The sequence below is a fragment of the Bos javanicus genome, chromosome 11, assembly GCF_032452875.1.
Source record: "Bos javanicus breed banteng chromosome 11, ARS-OSU_banteng_1.0, whole genome shotgun sequence".
Taxonomy (NCBI): Eukaryota; Metazoa; Chordata; class Mammalia; order Artiodactyla; family Bovidae; genus Bos; species Bos javanicus.
The window spans coordinates 74,739,465-74,759,912 of NC_083878.1; the positions used below are offsets into that span (position 1 = coordinate 74,739,465).

Here is a 20,448-nt window from a genome sequence, read left to right on the forward strand (position 1 = left end):
CTGGGTCAGGAAGATCCCCTAGAGAAGGGAATGGTAACACTCCAGTGTTCTTGCCTGGAGAACTCCATGAACAGAAGAGTTTCCTGCTACTTACTCTCTTGAGTTAACTTGGTTTTAGACATTTATCCTAGAGTGAATATAAATGACAAATGACATTTACAATTTAAATAAAAATATTATTCTCTTGATGGGAGCATTTCTTATTAGCATTTTATATAACGGTATTTATATGGTCTTCCCGTAGAATGGCAAACATCAGCAGATCTCAGGCAGACTTCAAGATGTCCGACTCAGAAAGCAAACTCAGAAGACTGAGCTGGAAGTTCTGGATAAGCAGTGTGACCTGGAAATCATGGAAATCAAGCAGCTTCAACAGGAGCTTCAGGTGAGTGCTTGGCTGCTGAATCGTCCTTCACTGTGAGCAGTTACTAGTAACTCTTCCTAATCTAGCGGTTTTTTGCTTTTGGGGTCCTGAACCCCGTGGAGCCTCTAGTGACCTCCTTGTAAAAGGGTAGTAGACATACACAACCTTGTGGAATATCAGGAATCTCATGGACTCCCTAAAACTCTGCCTGACACCTGGCTAAATTCTGCTTAATATTTATGCATTCCCTGAGCATTTGCCACTTTGTGTTTTAAGTCTTTAATAAATACATACATAAATATATATTAAACTAAGGTTATTGTGACTACTTTTAGGAAATTTTTACCTAATGTTGTTCTTTCAGAAATTGTGGTGAGAATATAATTACTAAATATGCCCTCAGGGACCTGGTAATTCTGCTCTTTATTTGTGTAGAAAAGAGACCCTGGAAGCATTTTGCATCTCAAGTCCTCTTAACCAAATGTGTTTTTCCATAAGGACTAACAGTAATTAACATAATGTTTTTACTTTCTCACAGCAGATGTAGACAAGACGCCAAATAACATTTCCTGTCTGATTTACACCTGCTTTCCCAGTTATCCCTGAGTTTTTGGCCCCTCTTTGATCTTCATCCTGGGGTATCATAGCCCAGGTATCATAGCTTCCACACGCCATTCAGAGCAGATACCAAAGGCACCTCTTAGGCTGTGCCTGTTCTCATCCTTTAGGACATGGGAAATTGTCAGGCTTCTCGACATACCCTACTAGCAAAGCTTTCTTCCCCACCTTTTATTTTCAGCCAGTCTTTTGTAAATGGATTTATGTGTAAATATTTGTATTTTAAATCATGTTTGACTCCATTCTAGTTTATCTATAAGTTGTAAGCAATTTATATATTATTCTACATATTAATCCTATACTAAGCTTTACGAGTGATCAAATCATGTTTTTACATTTTCAAAAAATTCTTAGACAACATTACAGAGTTTTAATCAGGTATTACTTTTTCTTTTTTAAGGAGTATCAAAATAAACTTATCTATTTGGTGCCAGAGAAGCAGTTATTAAATGAAAGAATTAAAAACATGCAGCTCGGTAACACACCTGGTAAGTCTCTAAGGTTTGTTTTGCCTCTTTTATTCATTCTTTTCTGAATGTGTCAGTCATACTCTGCTACTTTTAAAAAATAGCATCATTCTATTATAAATAACATTTTTTTGACTGTAGTTAAACTTTTTAAATTATGTGAAAATGATCCCATGTTGGGTCATTTTTAGCAATAAAAAGTAAATGCAAATAAAGTAACAATTGTGATCTGACTTCCTGTCTCACACCATTTTTATTTATATATTTTAAATATTAATCAAATAAAATGTTAGATTACAGTTAAACAAGACCTCAGTTTGGCTTGAACACAATGCTGTCTGTGCATTTTGGCAAGATTCTTCACTAATTGTAGAAAGAACTGTTTATGAGGACACTTTTCTATGAAGCCAAACCTGTTGGACTCTAGGGTAATAGTGTACAGCAATGATAGGCCTAAGCAACTGGCATACCCTTCCTGAGACTTTAAATCATCTAACTTTGTGATTCATGTGAAGAATTTTTACCAACTTGGCCCTCTGACATCTGTGGAACAAAATATTCCAGTGTAATTTATAAGAATATAACATTTCTCTTGATTCAAGTCTCAACCAGAAAACTGAAAAAAAAAAAAATCTCTATGTTGGATAGCATGCCAATAATAGCGTAGCAGAAGAAAGATTTATTTAAAGAAAAGTAACTGCAAATGTGTTAAAACTAGCTAAAGTATCCTAAATGTCTCCCACTGAGTGCCAGTTTTTCACTTTATGGCTCTTTATTACACTTCTGGTTGTTGAGGAGGTCCAATTAAGTAGAGTTATCCCTCTTCTTTGCCCAAGTTCTGAACAAATTAAGAAATAAGGCAAAAGAGTAAGACATGAGAGACCAAAATACCACTTCATTATTAATAAAGCTGACATTAGATAGCATGATTTATCTGTGAGCAGTACAGCTGCCCAACGTAAGACATTGGGTGCATGAACAAAATAGAATGCAGATTCCTGTGGGCAGTTCAACCTCAAGAAAGCAAGGGATAGGAAAGATATAGGGGCACTTATGCCCAGGTCCTTATCTTGATCTCACCAATTATGTAAGAGTTAAAAGAAGCTGGGACTGCTATTCTTATCAAAGTCCCCTTACATGGAAGAAGCACCAGGCATAGAAAAATCAATCTTTTGAACTACTTTTATCATGTCCCCCACCTTCCACTGACATCTCTTCTCAGACCATGTTCCTGGAACAGGGTGCTTTCTTTTCTTGGTTATTTAAAGTGTATCAGCTCCCACCTCACCCCTCACAGGCATTCCAGAGGCAACATAAGACAGCCCTCCTGATCAGTGCAGGGTACAAAGTATGTTGTCATCCTCACTCTCAGTGTCTGAACTGTGAGTAGGATGTAGATTGTGTCTTGTTAGGGACCCAGTAGAGCTCTGCTTCTGGTAGAGCATAGATAACCATGCTATCTAACATCAGCTTTATTAATAATGAAGTGGTATTTTAGTCTCTCATGTCTTGCTCCTTGGCTTTATTTCTTAATTTGTTCAGTTAGCTTTTATAAATTTATTAATCTTTGTTCTAGTCCAGTCCAGAATAGGAAGCTCTTATTTGGAATTTACAAAGTACCCAGTATCCCTCAGATTCCTCACTCCATAACAGTAACCATGTAAAATTGTCAGCCACGCACCAAGCACCATGCTAGACAGTTTTCATGCATTATTTCCTTTCATCTTTACAACAACCTTGTGAAGTAGTAGCTGTTATTCCCATTGTTCAGTTTGGAAAAACTGAGATTCAGAGAGACTAAGAAGTTACCCAAGATTGTCTCAGCTTCCCAGGTAGCACTAGTGGTAAAGAACCTGCCTGCCAGTGCAGGAGACAAAAAAGACATGGGTTCGATTCCTAGGTCAGGAAAATCCCCTGGAGGAGGGCATGACAACCCACTCCACTATTCTTGCCTGGAGAATTCCATGGACAGAGGAGGCTGGTGGGCTACGGTCCATAGGGTTTCAAAGAGTCTAACATGACTAAGCGACTTAGCATACACACGAGATCATTTAATAGTAGGTTCAAATTCTTGTGTATCTGACTCTAAAGCTCACTGCACTACGGTGTTGCCTCTTTCATTTATCCAACACAGTGCTCGTAGATAGGATATGATCACATTCCATATAAAAGCATCCATTATTACTGTTGCTCAGTTTGAATACTAAGAATGAATATTCTTTGACTTTTATTTTTCCCAATGCTTGTCTCCCACTAGAATAGAACCCATGCTTATCTTTCATGTTTACCTACTGTTGAACAAAGAACAGGGCCTTGCATATAACAGATGTGTAATTTAATGATTAAATATTTATTGAAATACTGGAAAGCTCTTAGAATTATAAAGAATTTAGCAAGGTGCCTGGATATAAAATCAGCATATAAAAATTAGTAACTTTACTGTATATCAAAAGTATTTATTCAGAAAATATGGAGGAAAGTCTCACTCACATTAGCATTCTCATTGTTAAATGAATAAAGAAAAGCACAGCCATACAATTTTACTGATTAACATAAAAGATTCCTGGATAAGTAGCTACATATTATATTCTACTCCTGAATGAACTAGCTCAACATTTTAAAGATGTTGTTTAGTTCTCTACTAATTCATCTATATATTCAGTTTAATTCAGATTTCTTTAAATGAAACTTGGCACAATAATTCACAAATTCACCTAGAAGAGACAATACGCAAGATGGGGTAAGATAGGAAAAAGTGGGAGAACGAGACTAGCTCTATCAAATACCAAAACATAAGTTATGAAAGGTGTAATACCTAAAATAACGTATGTTTGATCAAAACTAGACAAAGCACTGGAACTAAATAGAGAATCTAGAAACATAGTATGTGTGTACAGCTTTTGTCTCTGTAGTTATACCAATTTGACCAGACAATAATCATTCATTACTAGTAAGGACAAGAACTTCTGCAAAAAATAAACTGTGTAATGTTTGTATTTCAGATTTAGGGATCAGTTTACTTCAAAAAAAATCATTAGAAAAAGAAGAATTATGCCAAAGACTTAAAGAACAATTAGATGCTCTTGAGAAAGAAACTGCATCCAAGCTTTCAGAAATGGATTCATTTAACAATGAACTGAAGGTAATTATCTTCTATTATATTCATTTTTAATTTGCTGCCTCTTTGCCTTCCTTATTTTGATTTAATTGAATGAATAACTAAAGCTAATATGTTCATTATTTACATAATTTATTTTATTATTTGAGCTACACCAGGATTGCAAGATTGTTTTTAATGTTCTCCATATATATTATAAACATTGAGTCGTGTAAACATACAATTTACCATAGTTTCCAGTTTTTGATGACTGTTTTTATTGGCATCTATACATTTAAAAAATAATTACCTTTGTCAATATTAATATTACATTAGATTTGTCAGTATGGATCTCAGCCAGAATGATCTTAAGCAAATTTGAAAATGGGAAATATGGAAAATTTTAAATAGTCCAGGTGGTAGAGGCTCTTTTAACACACTAAATTCTTTTTTATAATTTAATTAACCTTTGTGAAATAATGCAATAACCAGTGAAATCCAAAGCATAATTTGGCACTAAAAATTTTGCATGGAAAGTAGATTCGTGACTCATTATTTGCTGCAGTGGAAGAGCAGATGTCCAAAACATATACCATATGCTTCTCATTCTGTGCAGTACTAGTTGTATGCTGAAGCCATACCTATGAAAGAAAATATTAAAAGCCAAAAATCAGACTAATGGCACATGATTGAAATTTGGGACTAGTCTCAGTTACTCCTTTGCTAACAAAGTGTGAAGTTTTCAGAGCATAAAGTACTACAAGGTTTTTCAGGCAAATCTGTCTCTTCATTTGACTTTCATCTTGCTAACTTATTTAGAATAATGTTACACCAACCATAAAGTAAACAGTATGATCAAGAAAAGAAACCATGGTGGCTTTAGTGAAGGAGGGAAATTTGAGGTGAATAATGTTAATGACATATTCTACACCAGCATATATTCTGTAGAAAAAAAATTTAAAGAAAACCAAATAATTTGTCATTGATGGACAGACAAACCAACCAAGTTATCTTCCCTACATTATTTTTTTTAATCTGTACATAGTTTAATTGGCTTTTTATCTGCCTTATCTTACAGTGTGGGAATATGGATGACTCTGTTCTTCAGTGCCTTTTGTCTCTGCTAAGCTGTCTCAACAACCTCTTCCTCTTACTTAAGGTTATTTTCTAATATCTAGCTCTTTTTCTTTGAGTTACTTTACTGTTTCTTTTTTTAAACACTAGACTATTCTTTGCATTTATCTAAGTGTCTTTGTTTGAAATAACCTATACAATATAAACATTTTTCTTTCTGCTTGCTTAAATATCCTTCTGCTGTTTCACTGCCTGTTTGAGTCTAATGCCAGGAATCAGTAAGGTTGCCCAGAGTTCTCATGAGGAGCCCACGACACTTAGAAATATTACCTGATTCCCTGTGAGTGAGGCTAAATGATGGGATGATTATTGATTCAATTAAAAAGGAAACTAAGGGAATGTGAGACTAAATTATTTACCCATATCACTGAAAATTACTGTTTAAAGTAAAACTTAAATACTTTCTGACATCTAGTGCAAGGTTACATCATGTATATATCAGGCTGCTTCCCAAAACTATGATAAGAACCAATAATGTAGGTGCAGCTTTGGTTTTGTCTAGTTATCAGGTCTCATATTTAGATACACTTGCACCACAGAGAAAAATGTTTAAATCATAAATAAGCAGTTCACTTTTTCATGTGTAAATAGCACAAAGAATATTTAAAATACTCAATGAATTCCTATTTAAATTTAATTTAAAGAGACTTGCTTTATATTTACCACTAGCTGAGCCTAGTAGATTTTTAAATACATTCTACTCAGTACTAAAGTGGATGACAACAGGGCACTTAAATGTACATACACAGTGAAGGCAGGAAGTAGAACTCAATTGCTACCTAAGGAAAAGTAGATGGAAAGATGATATCAGCCTTTCCTTTATGGTTATAGCATGAATGGCCAGATTATCTGACCTTAGAATCTGTGCTTCAGGTCACACAGACGTTTACACCTGTTTCTTCATGTACGCAGTGAAGTTTGACGATGGTTTGTGGACTATGCTCACACACACAGGTCTGATTCTTTGAGTTAGCATTTGATTCTCCACAGGCCAGCAGATTATTCTTGTTTCTTGTTTTACTTTCTTCCTTCCGCTTCCTGCCTTCCAACCTTTCACTGCTTGTTGATGCTTTCATCAGAGGCAATTTAGGAATCTAAAAGGGGATGAAACCTATGCTGTCAGAGTGGTCAGGAGAATGACTGTACAGAAAGCAAGAAAAGAGGCTTTCTGCAGCCATTAGAAATGATACAGAGCAGTCAGTTAACTTAGTACTGGAAAGTTGCCATTGAATTGCCAACAAGAAGACCTTTGAAGACCCTTTTGAGAGTGTCATCTCAGTTGAATGACCACCAGAAGCTGGATTGCTGCAGATCAGAAATGAATGGGAGCCGAGGAGGGGTGGAGTGAGTGGGAAAAGCTTTAGAAGAGTGAAAAGAGAGCATGGAGAAAAAGAAAGCATTGGTTAAAAAGAGAGTATTGGGGTTTTTTGGTTTAAGAAAGACAACAAAGGATACAAAGTTTTAGTTATGCAAGATGGAAAAATTGTGAAATCCAGTGCACAGCATAGTGACTATAGTTAGCGAATTTGAACTGTAGAATACAGTATTGTTAGGAGGATAGATCTTAAACATTCTCAGGAAAGAAAGAAAGAGGGAGAGAAGACAGGGAGGGAGGGAATGAGAGAGGGAGTGGTAACTATATGAAGAAATGAATATGTTAATTAGCTTGATTAGGGTGATCATTTCACAGTGTATATGTGTATTAAAACAAGTTGTATACCTTAAATATATAGTTTTTATTTATCAATTATACTTTATAATAAAGTTGAAAAGTAAAAGAATAATTGGAGCCATGCTTGAAAGTGGTATCACCTTGTTGTGCAGCATAAGGATACATGAGGAATGGATAGTTTTTGTTAGGACAGAAGCATGAAATGGAGAAAATAGAGCTTTTTGGGTAACTAACCATATCCATCAGAGGGTCTTAATTGCCTGCTACTGCTGCTGCTGTGTCACTTCAGTCGTGTCCGACTCTGTGCGACCCCAGAGACGGCAGCCCACCAGGCTCCCCCGTCCCTGGGATTCTCCAGGCAAGAACACTGGAGTGGGTTGCCATTTCCTTTTCCAGTGCATGAAAGTGAAAAGTGAAAGTGAAGTCTCTCAGTTGTGTCTGACTCTAGCGACCCTATGGACTACAGCCTATCAGGCTCCTCCGTCCATGGGATTTTCCTGGCAAAAGTACTGGAGTGGGGTGCCATTGGCTTCTCTGCTTAATTGCCTACTCAAGCCAAATATTTTATTGCTGAATTCCCAACACCTAGAACAGTGCATGGAACATCATGGGTGGCAGTACATACTTGCTGAATGGATGAATGGTTTTGAATGTTCTCAGTCAGAAGATAGGCAGCATTTGGAGTTATTATTGGTATAGAGTTTAGAAGAAAAAAGTAGAAATTAGTCAAAACCAGTAGGAAACCATATATCCCAGATTTTAAGAACACTTCTCATTTCATATAATTTATTCTTTTAAGTAAAAGCTACTTTTTTAATTCAAAAAAGGAAAGAAGACTTGAAGGAGATAGTAAAGAGAGAGAGAGGGAGGGAGGGAGGAGAAAAGTGAGAGATTGAGACTTTTAAAGTGGTGATAATTGATGGAATAAATTTCCAGGGAAGCAGATTAAGATATTCTTGTTCTTCAAGATAAAAAGAATACTTCCAGTATAGCATATGGGGATAAGATAGGCATGAAGTCAGTTAAATTTGTTGGTGGAGAGTAGGAAGTTGACAGCTTCAAAACTTAAAATCAGAAGCAAGTTGGATCGTTGCAAGAAATCATGAATAGTTGAGGACATGGAATAACTCAGACTAGAAGGAAATGGATTAGATGCAGGAAGGTTTAATGCTTTTGAGATGGAAAGATGAGGGAGATCCAGTCTGGCTTAATGTAGCAAGATTATTGGCTGGTAGTGAGGAAAATGAATGGAAGATTGGGAGATTTCAGGAGAGAAAAGTAGCCGTGAAATAATACATCTCAGTGTGGCTAGAGAGTGCAAGTTTAGTAGAGGAAAGCGTCCACATCCTGAGCAGCGTTGAATGCTTATTCACAGTTGGAGTTCATGAATTTAAAAAAGAAACAGCATGACTAATTGTCTTTTTTCTTTCCACCAAAGTTCAGCTGCTTGTATGTAAGCACAGAAAAGGGTAATGACATAGATTCATAGATTTAAACAGGTTTGAGGTTTTAATAGACATGGGCAGAGAGGGACGAACAAGAAAGCTACAGATCTTAACACAGTAATTATGATAAAATGAACTCTGACATATGTTCTGAACATGAAGGGATATGAAAAGAGGAACGGCTGTTGATGGAAAAAGAGAGGATGATGGGGTCAGCAGAGCAGAGGTCCCAGAGAGGTTGAAAAACTGTTGAAATGGATGCGTCAGATATAAGAAAAGCTTGAAGGATAAGTAAGAACTTATGTTTGGGAAATGGGATACTGATCAATGGTAGTTTTCTTTGAGATGATGACAAGATATAATAATGCAAGTGATAGATCAAATGGACCCCTCCCCCCCAAAAAAAGAGGTCATCATTGAGGAGATCAGCCTGCATTTAGGTTTTGATGGGGTTATCTATGTGGATGTCAAAGATTGGGAGAATAATGAAAATGAATGAGTGAGGAGCAGTGACCAGGTGATTGATAGATGACAGTAAAGAGGAAGGGGAGGGTGGAACTACTGGATGGTATTCTGAGCCTCAGAAGCACAGAATTTGTACGAGTGAGGAGAAATAGTCATCTGGAAAAGGCAATGAAGAGCAACGAGAATACTCAGGCCAGAAACCCAGTCAGTCATACTTACTATTACCTCAGGCCAGAAACCAGGTAAACCGTCCTCAGCCAGGCAGTCATATTTACTATTACCAGAATGGCCCAACTGACATTACGTGTCTCCTGATAGGATGCTCTGAGAAAGACACATCACTTCTATGCTGTTTTTGCCAAAAATACTTCATCTGTGTAAATGTAAGGAAATAATTAGGCAAACCCAAACTGTGGTTTGGTCTATAAAATACTAACCCACACACTAGAAATGTGAATCTCATAAAAAAATGGAAGAGACCTCACAACAATGAAACAAAGTGTATGGTCCTTGATTGGATAGTGGATCTAAAAAAAAAAAAGCTTATTAAGGACAGTGTTTACCCGATTGGGAACATTTTTGGAATAAGAGTTCTGTATTAAGTAATATTACTATGTCACTATTAACATTCTTTAGTTTGGTGCTGACATTAACACTAGTTATGTGGAATAATGATGACATTCTAGGGGGTGAAAGCATCAGTGTATGAAACTTAAGTCAAATTTTTTTTAATCTGAAAATTTTCAAAAAGAAAAATTTAGAGTTGCAAAATGTTGTCAAATGTTTATGAAAATGAAATAGTAGTTTAAGTCTATTTTTAAGTTACAGCCAAACATTGAGAAATGAAGAGGAGATGTGGGGTAGTGTAAATGAGCAGATTCCTCATATTTCATATCAGGAGTCAATAATTATTTTCTAATTCATAAATCAAGCTGTACTAATAATAGATAAGATTATTACAGGCTTTCTCTGTGACTGGCACTGTCCTAAATGTTTTACTTATATTAATTTATTTAATCCTTAACATTACCCCTGTGATATACCTTCTATTATTGGTTCACATTTCACATAGAAGTAAATTAAGCTGCCTAGAGTCACACAGATAGCAAAAAGAAATTCAACCCAGAGAGTCAGGATTTGACCTTAAATGGTTATATTAGGGAAAAAATGAAAATTTATTAGCTAAGTGTTCAATTTAAGAAGCTAAAAAAAGACTAGCATAATAAAGGAGGAAAAAAGTAGAAGGAAATAGTGAAATAGAACACAGATATTTAATAGAAAGAGTTAAGAAAACCAAATTTTTACTTTTATAGATTAAAAAATTAACAAACCTTTGGCAAGACATTTTTATAAGGAAGTAAAAGTAAAGTTAGGGGTAAAAAGGAAAAATAACTGAATACATTGCAAACAATAAGAGGGAATATTATGACAAATTTTGCATATAAATATAAAAACATAGGTGAAATGAACAAATGATTTGTTAACACTGATTCAAGAAAAAAATAGGTAGCTCTATTGTCATGAAATATTTTAATTCTGTAGTGTAAAATCTCCTCTAAAACAGAGTCCAGACCTGGAATTTTACTGACGGAATAAATAACTCCAATTTTATACATCTGTTTCAAAATATAAAAGAGGGAGTATTCCCAACTTATCACATGAAACTATCATAAACCTCATAATTTGATAAGAATAGTGTGAGAAAGGATCATTATAGATCAATTTAGCATAGAGGCAAAAATTCTAAATAATATTGAAAAGTTGAATATGAAAATTTATAAGATACTCAGCTATGACCAAGTAGGATTTATCTTATCCAGGCAAAGATGACTTGATATGTAAAAATGTTTTACTGTAATTTGCCATATAAACAGGTTAAAGGAGAAAAACAATATGCTCATCTCTCTAAATGCAGAAAAGGTGTTTGATAAAATTTAGCACCTATTTATGATTAAAAAGTGAAAAAGTTATTAGCATACTAGGAACAGAAGAAAACTTCCTTCACTTGAAAAGAATGATCTGTTGTTCTGTTAAGATGGAGAACAACTCTGTTCGTAAGTGCATATTGTTTACTTGTTTTCAGTTCATTGATTATTTTTAAAATCGAAGTATAGTTTATTTACAGTGTTGTGTTAATTTCTGTGTCCTGCAAAGTGATAGTTAACTATTAGATTTAACCAGGACCTCCTAGAAGCATGACTTAACTCAGAGGAGTGAGTCTAATGATACTTTCTAGGATCATTGTAACTCAGGTAGAGGAAATGTTTTTGGCAAGCCCCATGGTACTCTTCACATCTTACTAATATGCATAGACTATGGTTTATGTACGGTTAAGAGTGCCTGCAATGCAGGAGACCCGGTTTCTATCCCTGGATCTGGAAGATCCCCTGGAGGAGGACTTGGCAACCCACTCCAGTATTCTTACCTGGAGGATTCCATGGACAGAGGAGCCTGCAGGCCACAGTCCCTGGGATCACAAAGAGTCATGCACAGCTGAGTGACTTACCTTACCTTACCTATGGTTTATATATTTTCATTCACCCAGTAAATACTAACTAAATAACTGTAGTCTACCAGGCTCTGTCTTGGCTGGGATTATCTTGATGAAAGACAGTCCTGTTGTCAAGAAACTCACTCCAGTGGAGAGACGGTCATACAGTTGGAAGATGCTGCCTATGACAGGAGAATGTACATAATGCCTTGCAGAGCGCAAAGAAGCTCGTTAATTCAGACACAGGAGGAATGGCTAATGAAGGAAGACTTAGAACAGTATTTTTCTTTTAACCTTTATGTATTTATTTGGCTGGTCTTAGTTTTGGCATGCAGGATCTAGTTCCCTGATCAGGGATTGAACCCAAGCCCCCTGCATTGGGAGCATGGAGTCACTGGACCACCAGAGTAGTCCCTGGAACAATATTTTAAAGGACAAGTTAGAGGGCTAACCTTGCAACCATATTAAGATCAGACATTAATTTGGCTCCTCTCCACTTTGCTTTTAAAATTACAATTCTCCCTTTTTATGACTTCAGCCAGTAATATAGCTAATATTTATTAAGGACACATTTAGTGCCCTACACTATTGTAAGCATTTTATGTGTGTTAACCCATTCAGTTCTCATAGCAATGCTGTGGGGCATGTACTGTAATTAACCTCATTTTACAGATGAGGAGACTATGAGGTTTCCTAAGGTTACTCAGCTAGTCACTGACAGAGCCTGATTCAGATCTTGGGGGGTATTATTCCAGACCCATGCTCCTGAAGTCCTTTCACTAAACCAGGCTACTTCTCCATAGAATGTAACCATGGTAGTCTTCTGCTTTTCAATAGAGTCTAGAGAAAGGTGCAACAGAGAGAACTGAGATCTGTAAGAGAACTGAGAGCTGAGATCTGTGAAAACTTTGCTATGAATGGTGCTATTTGTATTATTATTGTCTTAAGTCTTGATCTTAGACATTTTGGACATAGTCTCTGGATACCACATTTATTCAGTTAAAAGGGTTCACCTATAAAATATTTTTATTTCTGAAAAGAAATAAAGCTTAGGCTACTTTCCTTTGTTTGCTTGTGACTTGGAGTTTTTATTTTCGTGTATAGACAGATGCCCCAAGACATCTTTTACCAAAAAATTCTATCCAAATGTGGTCTAAGCTCCCACCTTTGCTGTGAAGCTTCCTTTGTTTACTTTAGGTTTTTGTGGTAGTTTCTTTGTTTCTGGAGTTTTTTCCTCTTCCTTATCCCAGCCTTTTTCTACTGTCTTGTTCAGGATTCTATAGATTCCAAGTAAAAGAAATTCAGTTCAAAATAGTTAAGCTAAAAAGAGTGGTAACTGGAAGAATACTAGGACCACTAACTGAATCAGTAGAAGGGGCAGTTCCTAGACATGGGAGTGAAGTCAGAGATTTGGTTCCCCAGCACTCCTCCTTGCTCCACCTCTCTCTCTCTAACCTTTGCTTCTCTCTTTGCTGTGTTGACTTCATTTCTACCCCTGATGGCCTCACTAGAAAATGGGGCAGCCCCAGGTTTACCTTACCCTCACTTTAATGAGTTTAGTGAGGGAAAGGCTTCTTTCTCCCCTCCTCAGTATATCTGAATCCTGGGAAGGGATTGTGGCCCAGCTTGGATCATGTGCATGTCCTTTGCACCAGTCATTCTTGCCAGGGGAATGAGGTGCTATGATTGTTCCGATCACGTGACCACACTTGGGTGGAAGTGGGAGGAGCACTGAGTGTGACAGACTCTTCAAAACCACATCGAAGGGTGGTTTTCAGGGGATAAAGCAACTTCCCCAAAGGAGGAAGAGGATGTTAGTAGAGAAGGGGAAAGAGTACTGAGTGGATAATCACAGGTTTCTACTAAGACACTCAACTATGTTCCAGATTTTGGCACTTTTCTCTACCTTGAGGCTGAATTCTTTGAAGACAAGGACTATAAACTCAGGAGTCAGATGGTCTTGATTGGATCCCTTGTGAATCTTTATAGCATTTTGCACAGAACTAGATGCTCAATAAACATTTAATTCTTGTTTAATACTTTTCATTATTTTGACCCACTCTAGTCGTGGTTTTAGGTAGACGTTATCTTTTCCATTTTAGTTATTAAATTATTTAAATTAAATATTGCATAATTTATTAAATAATTATTTCTGTGTTTAGTTCAATATCTGACTGGATAAAAGTTATGGATAACTTGCTTCAACTACACATGTCAAAACTATGACTCAACAAAATTCCTCTTCAAATGTTGTAACAAGCAAACTGTTTTCCCTGAATTTTTAATGGATTGCTTTTCTATCGAAAACAAAGTACCAAATCAAATACTTGGCTTGTAAAAGATTTTTGTTCCTTAGGAATGAATTAGTATAAAAGTAGTTGATTTTAACATAAATTTGTCCTCAGTGGCTATATACCTTCAGTACTTAATGTATTCAAGATTTTTTTTAATCATCTTTTTTAAGACTTTTAATCTTTTTTACTTTAGTTTAACTTGCTTTATGATTTTTATATTTAAATACAGTTGCCACATTTTTATGTAAGGCAAAAGTATTTAAATCCATGCCATATTAACTTTTTATTTTCTCCTTAGGAACTGAGAGAAAGTTACAATACACAGCAGTTAGCCATTGAACAGCTTTATAAGATCAAACGTGACAAACTGAGGGAAATTGAAAGAAAAAGATCAGAGTTAATACAGAAAAAGAAACTAGAAGATGAGGCTACAAGGTAATGTAGTTGATAAATTTATTATACTATATTGCTACTAAAATTCTAATTTTTGTTGCCCATATCTTTAGTTTGACTATGAAAAATATAAGGGGAATAAAATTATTATCCTAAGATGCTAATTAGATTCTAAAGTTTAGAAGTTTAGTCCTCCTTTTGCAGACTGAGTTTACAGTAACCAATTGTAAATGTTCCCTTAGTGAAAACTACAGGCTTTGGAGTTCAACCTGGGTTATCTTGATCTACCATGAACTTGGTTAAGTCACTTTACCTTTTGGAACCTCAGTTTTTACCATCTGAAAAATAGAAACAGTAATGCATATCACATAGCTAATTCAGAATTAAATAAGATTAAAGAACCAACTATAGTGTTTAGTAGGTAATAAGCACCATTATTTTTGTCTCTCCATAGTAAATCTATTACTGTTTCCTGAGAAATCATAAAAACCAAGTACTTAATTTTATAGAGGGTAATATTGAGTGCAGAAATGCCATGTTGATACAGTTTTCTTTATATATATCTGGGCTACATCAACTGCCTACATTTGTAGCAAAGAAAAGTGAGACAGTTGTGTGTCTGAAGCATAGAGCCATTCATTTAGAGACTGCACATGACTTTTTTTTCTTTCCATAAGATTCTACTTCTGATACGTTCCTATGTTTCTCCCAAGTTCTGTAGTATCAGAAATTGTTATAATTAACAAATATCAACACACCAGCATTTCTTCACCCTGGAGAAGAGTAGAAGAGTAATGTCCATGAAATAGCTACTGGGAAGATAAGAAAGACACATTTACCATATAGCAGGCCTCTTTTCTTACTAACTTCAGAATAACCACCTCAGCACATTTTTATTTAATGGTCACTGTGGACTGTGATGCAGGTAAACTCTGGGTTACTCCTTGTCTCTAGATTCCTTATAGTTCTAGTAGGGGATTCAGACAGCTAAGCAAATAGCTATAACATTTTTTACTCCAAGACTAATCCTTTTGTGACTCCCTAGCAAGAGATACTGGAATAATATAGATGTAGAGGCAGTAAAGTTTAAATTAAGGAGATTTTTATCTGCCACCTAACTTGTGCAGCATTGTGTGCCACAAGGGAACTGTACAACGGCTGCACCGCTAGTCACTGTGCTCAGGTTTTCTGTTGGCACATGCGAGTATCTTGATATCTCTCCATCATTGCTCATGGTTCCTTTCAGCCCAGTAGACCATATTAGTAATACACATTTTCATTTTATTCACCATCTTCACACATTATCCTACTTTAGTAGAGGGAAGCAATCAGAACATGTAGGATTGATTCAGAGCTGGGTCTTAGTACTATATCTTGATTTCTTGGCCACTTGCCCAGCTATGTTGCCTTCTTACTCAAAGCTATTGGTAATAGTCAGGTTTTCCCATTGTTGGTCTGGTCTCTTTGCCTTGTGTCCAACTTTTGAAGCATCTTCTGGCCCTGGACCAGTTTCTCATCCACAAACTTAGAAACTTTACCAAAATTTAATTTTATATTCTCTTAACTCTCTTGTCTTTTGTTTATCCCAATAAATATGTGGCAAGTACCCTGATAGTGGTGTTCATAATGCTATGACAATTTAAATTAAGGTAGGTTGGGTCATCCTAGACATGAGAGACTGTCAGGGAATGTTACCAAGGAACTAGGAAAGGGAATATTGGTTGGAATTAAGTCAAGACTGCTAGAGAAGCATACATCTGAAAGGAGAGGTGGATGTTGGTTATAGAAAATAGTAGAGAGAGCACTCTGCAAAGTGATAGAAGGTGTAGGAGGGTTTGCAGAGGGTTGAGTGGAAGCTAGTTGTGTGATAATGAACCAGGAGTATGAAGTATAAGACATTGGGGGATGAGGAGAAAGGGTTCATGACTAAGTGGGTCTACAGTTTTTAAAATTATCTAGGATTTCCAAATTCTTCCAGGAATTATAGGAATAGAGATACAGAATTAAGCAAGACTTTCACCTTCGTGGGGCATAAGTGCCCCCCAAAACCCAGGATGCATCAGTCACAGCCCGTGATAGTGTTTGCTGAGGCTTGAAGAAGATGTTAAATTTGGTGGTGACTGCTCTGCCTTCAGTAAGATCATCAAAAGTATGTGCAGGAAGAGCTGTGGTGAGCATTAATTCTGTATGATCACAGGTCATCTTGACTAGCTAGAAATGAAGCTGCAGCTGTATCAAATGTCATAGAAACTTGTACAGAGGCATAGACCTCTCCAGGAAAAATGATCTGTTAACCAAAATCTAACAAATGAAAAAGACTTTTAAATGATAATATAAGAAGTAATCTGTCTGTCTAGAAGCATTTCCTATTTTCACAGCAATGACTAAATCCCGAAAACAGGGATTAGCTAGGATAGTGAGAGTAAGAGTTTGATAGCAGTCTTGGTGAAGAATCTAGAGAGAAGGAAAGGAAATTTAAATACAATTTTTATATTTGTTTTCTGATTAGTTGCATTTTAGTTTTTTACCACTTTTTTTCCCTTGGGTTTAGGAGGTTGGCTGGCAGGAAGAAATCTGGGAGTGTGAGAAATTGTTAGTCATACACTTCAGCTCATCTGTTTATCCATAGTTTCTCTCTTGATTAGTTGATTGACTAATTGGTTTTCTCCTTCAGCCCTGATTCCCCATGGTTTCTCCACTCCCCCTCACATGTCTTTGCTGTATGTAGTAAATACATAATTATGTTTAAGATTATATTTAAATATATAAGAAATATTAATTTTTCTTCAGTTTGTCAGGAAGAAGATCTATTATATTTTTATTTTGCATGAAAGAAATTTAGGACATTATGCAAACTTTTTCTTTTTTATAAAGGAAAGCAAAACAAGGAAAAGAAAACTTATGGAAAGAAAATCTTAGAAAGGAGGAAGAAGAAAAACAAAAACGACTCCAAGAAGAAAAAGCACAGGAAAAAGTTCAAGAAGTGGAGCGGAAAGCTGAGGAGAAACAAAGTAAGGATAAGGATAAAAATAATTGGTTTGATTTTTCTGAAACAGAGCAACAAAAGCAACAAGAAAAAAAGGTTCTAATGAGGCAAGAAGAAAATTTAAGTGGATGCTAATTCTTTTTCTAATTTAAACTTGGATGAGAAATATGTAGTCTTACTAAAACAGATTGAGGGTAGAAATCTTAAAATGACGAAAAGAAAGTAGTCATCACTACCGATGCATAAACCTGGACACAGTGTTCATAACTGAAGTAATTTAAAATACTTTATTTCACTAGTGTAACTAAACTGTTTATTTTAATGGAGTAACAGTAAACTGTTAAGTCTTTGCACAGTGAAATTTTCTCAGATGATATACGTTGTTTTTAGTACCCCTTCCCAGTGTATTTCTAAAATATTAACAACTTAAGTATTATTGTATCTTTTCTGGATACGCATATTTTTGAATCATTATTAATGATACAGTGTATTAAAATTTTTTAAAGTTAAAGCATTTATTCTACAAATGAACAAAGTAAAATATCTTTAGTAAGTCTAGTATACTTGTGAGCCCTTCTGCTGTGTTTGGTTTTAGAACCATACTGATGAATCTGTAATTAACCCTGTTTATACTGACTCACTTCCTCACCTGTGACCTCCCTTTTGTATTCATCTTCCCTGTGATAGTCTGACCTCCACAGATTAAATTAAGCCCCTTGCAGCTTAGTCTCCCTCCGCCTGGCACAGCTTGGTCACCATCCTCGCCTTCCCTTATCCATGCGTGTGACACATCCTGCCAGTCCTCTCTTTGTTTTGCTGCATCCTGCTTAAGACAAATATCCTTGTTTGTTTTTTATATTGATTCTGTGACTGTTAAAAATACTTAAAGCCTATATCAAATGGATTCTCATTATACTGTTTGGTGCTCAGTTTGTTTGTTTTTTTTTCTTTTTGAGCTCTTCATTGAGTCATAGCAAAGATGTGTATCTATGAAAGAAGCAAATAATGATAATAATCTTCTCTTTAGGTGAGCCAGCTGGTACTTTGGTGAATTACAGAGCGTTATATCGCTTTGAAGCAAGGAACCATGATGAAATGAGTTTTAATTCTGGGGATATAATACAGGTTGGAAACAAAGTCTTTTCTTTTCTCATGAATAAGCTGAGTGCACTGTACTATATTACTTTCAATAATAATATTGAGTATACTATTATGGGGCTTCCCTGGTGGCTCAGACGGTAAAGAATTATACAGTAATTTACCATTTTAAAAATACATCTTCAGCATCACCTCATTTGGTTCTTAAGACATACTGCAGATCTGCAGAGGACATTACAGGTAAGGAAGACTTACATAAGCTGTCATCCTCAGTGGCACGCTGCCAGCATGGAGTGCGAGTACATGTCTTTTCATTTCTAAACCCAGTGTTCTTTTCACTAGGCCATGCTGCTTTATGCCATAAAAAATGACACTGATTTTATTTTAATAAATTACAGTGGCATTTGGGAGAGCTAGTTATTTTCTGACAACCATTAAAAGAGTTGAAAGAGTTAGGTTCTGTAGTTCTAACTAGATGCAGAACAAAAAGGATTTTATTGTATAATCACATGCCATGTAAAATGGATGAATAAGAGAAGATGCAGGGAATAGCATCGATTGAGCTATTGTGATACATTAGGAAGAATACAGGCTGTAAAAGCATAGCGACTTGGATTTTAGTCCCGTCTTCAGTTTTCTTCTTAGAAAACAAAGGTTATATTACCTAGATTACCTAGCCAGTGTCTGTTTCCTTTTTTTAACCTGCGTTGTCACCAGTTTGGTGTATTTTATCAGTTGAGTAGCAAAAAGCTGAATGGTACTTGGACTAGGGTTTACAAGAACCAACTATTCAGATGCTCAGTATCCTCCCCAGCTACACACTGCTTCTGTTGCCATTGCCACAGTGGCCATGCGTAGCTGCTCCTCAGCTGAGGGAGGTCCATTACGTAGGCAGCTTGAGTCCCCAGTCCCCTGACCCTGCCATTCCTCCTTGTCTAGTTGGTGGTGATGAGGTGGTGTCCAAGAATGAAGAAATACAGCCTGTTTGGGCATGTCTGGCCAAGAGCCTACTTATATTTTTGATTATATCTTTTGTTTCAGCAAATTCTTGTTGGAGGCTATACTAGGCTAGGGATATAGTAAACAATTCAGTCTCGGCTCTGAATAAGTTTATAGTTCATTGAGAAAGATAGATATCCCAAAGAAGTAGAAGAAGGGTGTGGACAGCTGCCCACTTTAGAACAGATCTCTCCCACAGTCAGAGGGCCAATCTGGTGGTGGTGACAGCAGGAACATAAGGTTGGCTGCGAGTTTCTTGAGTGTTTATGTTCTTTGCCGAATCGTTGATGTAAAGAATGTCATGAGTTACTGTCAGATATCTGATTTGGAGGCTTCCCAGGTAGCACTAGCGGTAAAGAACCCGCCTGCCAATGCAAGAGATGCAAGAGACGCAGGTTCAAGCCCTGGGACAGGAAGATCCCCTGGAGGAGGGCATGGCAACCCACTCCAGTATTCTCACTGGAGAATCTCCATGGACAGAGGAGCCAGGTGGGCTACAGTCCATAGGGTTGCAAAGAGTTGGACATGACTGAAGCAGCCTAGCATGCATGCACACACCTGATTTGGACAGCTTAGTTAATAATTGTGTTCATTCACTAAGAGAGGAAGATTAAAAGGAGGAAATTTAAGTGGGAATTATAATGAGTTCAGTTTGGGATGAGTTTCAGATTTCTAGGCAGCAGTTACATATCCAGAGGTATCTAGAGAGATCTCTGGAAAAGGTCAGAGGGGGCCAGTTTGGATGTCATTAGTGTGTTGTGATGGTCATTGAAGACGTGACTGTGGCAGAGCTCCCCTAAGGGGGAATAAAGAAGGGGGAATGTGGCTGAGGGAGCACTCTCTGGGAAGCATGGACACTGAGGGATTGTCAGAGGAAGGGGAGCCAGAAAAGAACGACTAGAGAAAGAAACAAAACAGAGTGTGG

The 20,448-nt window shown here is 36.5% G+C and overlaps 1 protein-coding gene across 10 annotated transcripts in view; it reads left to right on the forward strand.

Moving 5' to 3' along the window:
- ITSN2 (intersectin 2) overlaps window positions 1–20,448 on the forward strand; it is a 126,517-nt gene that overhangs the window by 56,408 nt on the left and 49,661 nt on the right. For 9 of the 10 annotated variants that reach the window (XM_061433150.1, XM_061433157.1, XM_061433149.1 and 6 more), the window contains 6 exons: window positions 245–385; window positions 1,383–1,470; window positions 4,452–4,591; window positions 14,346–14,482; window positions 17,315–17,451; window positions 18,454–18,551. In XM_061433150.1, coding sequence (XP_061289134.1) covers window positions 245–385; window positions 1,383–1,470; window positions 4,452–4,591; window positions 14,346–14,482; window positions 17,315–17,451; window positions 18,454–18,551 — 741 coding nt within the window. Of the gene's footprint in view, window positions 1–244; window positions 386–1,382; window positions 1,471–4,451; window positions 4,592–5,624; window positions 5,706–14,345; window positions 14,483–17,314; window positions 17,452–18,453; window positions 18,552–20,448 lie in introns of all 10 variants that reach the window. The other variant, XM_061433158.1, reaches the window with a different exon arrangement.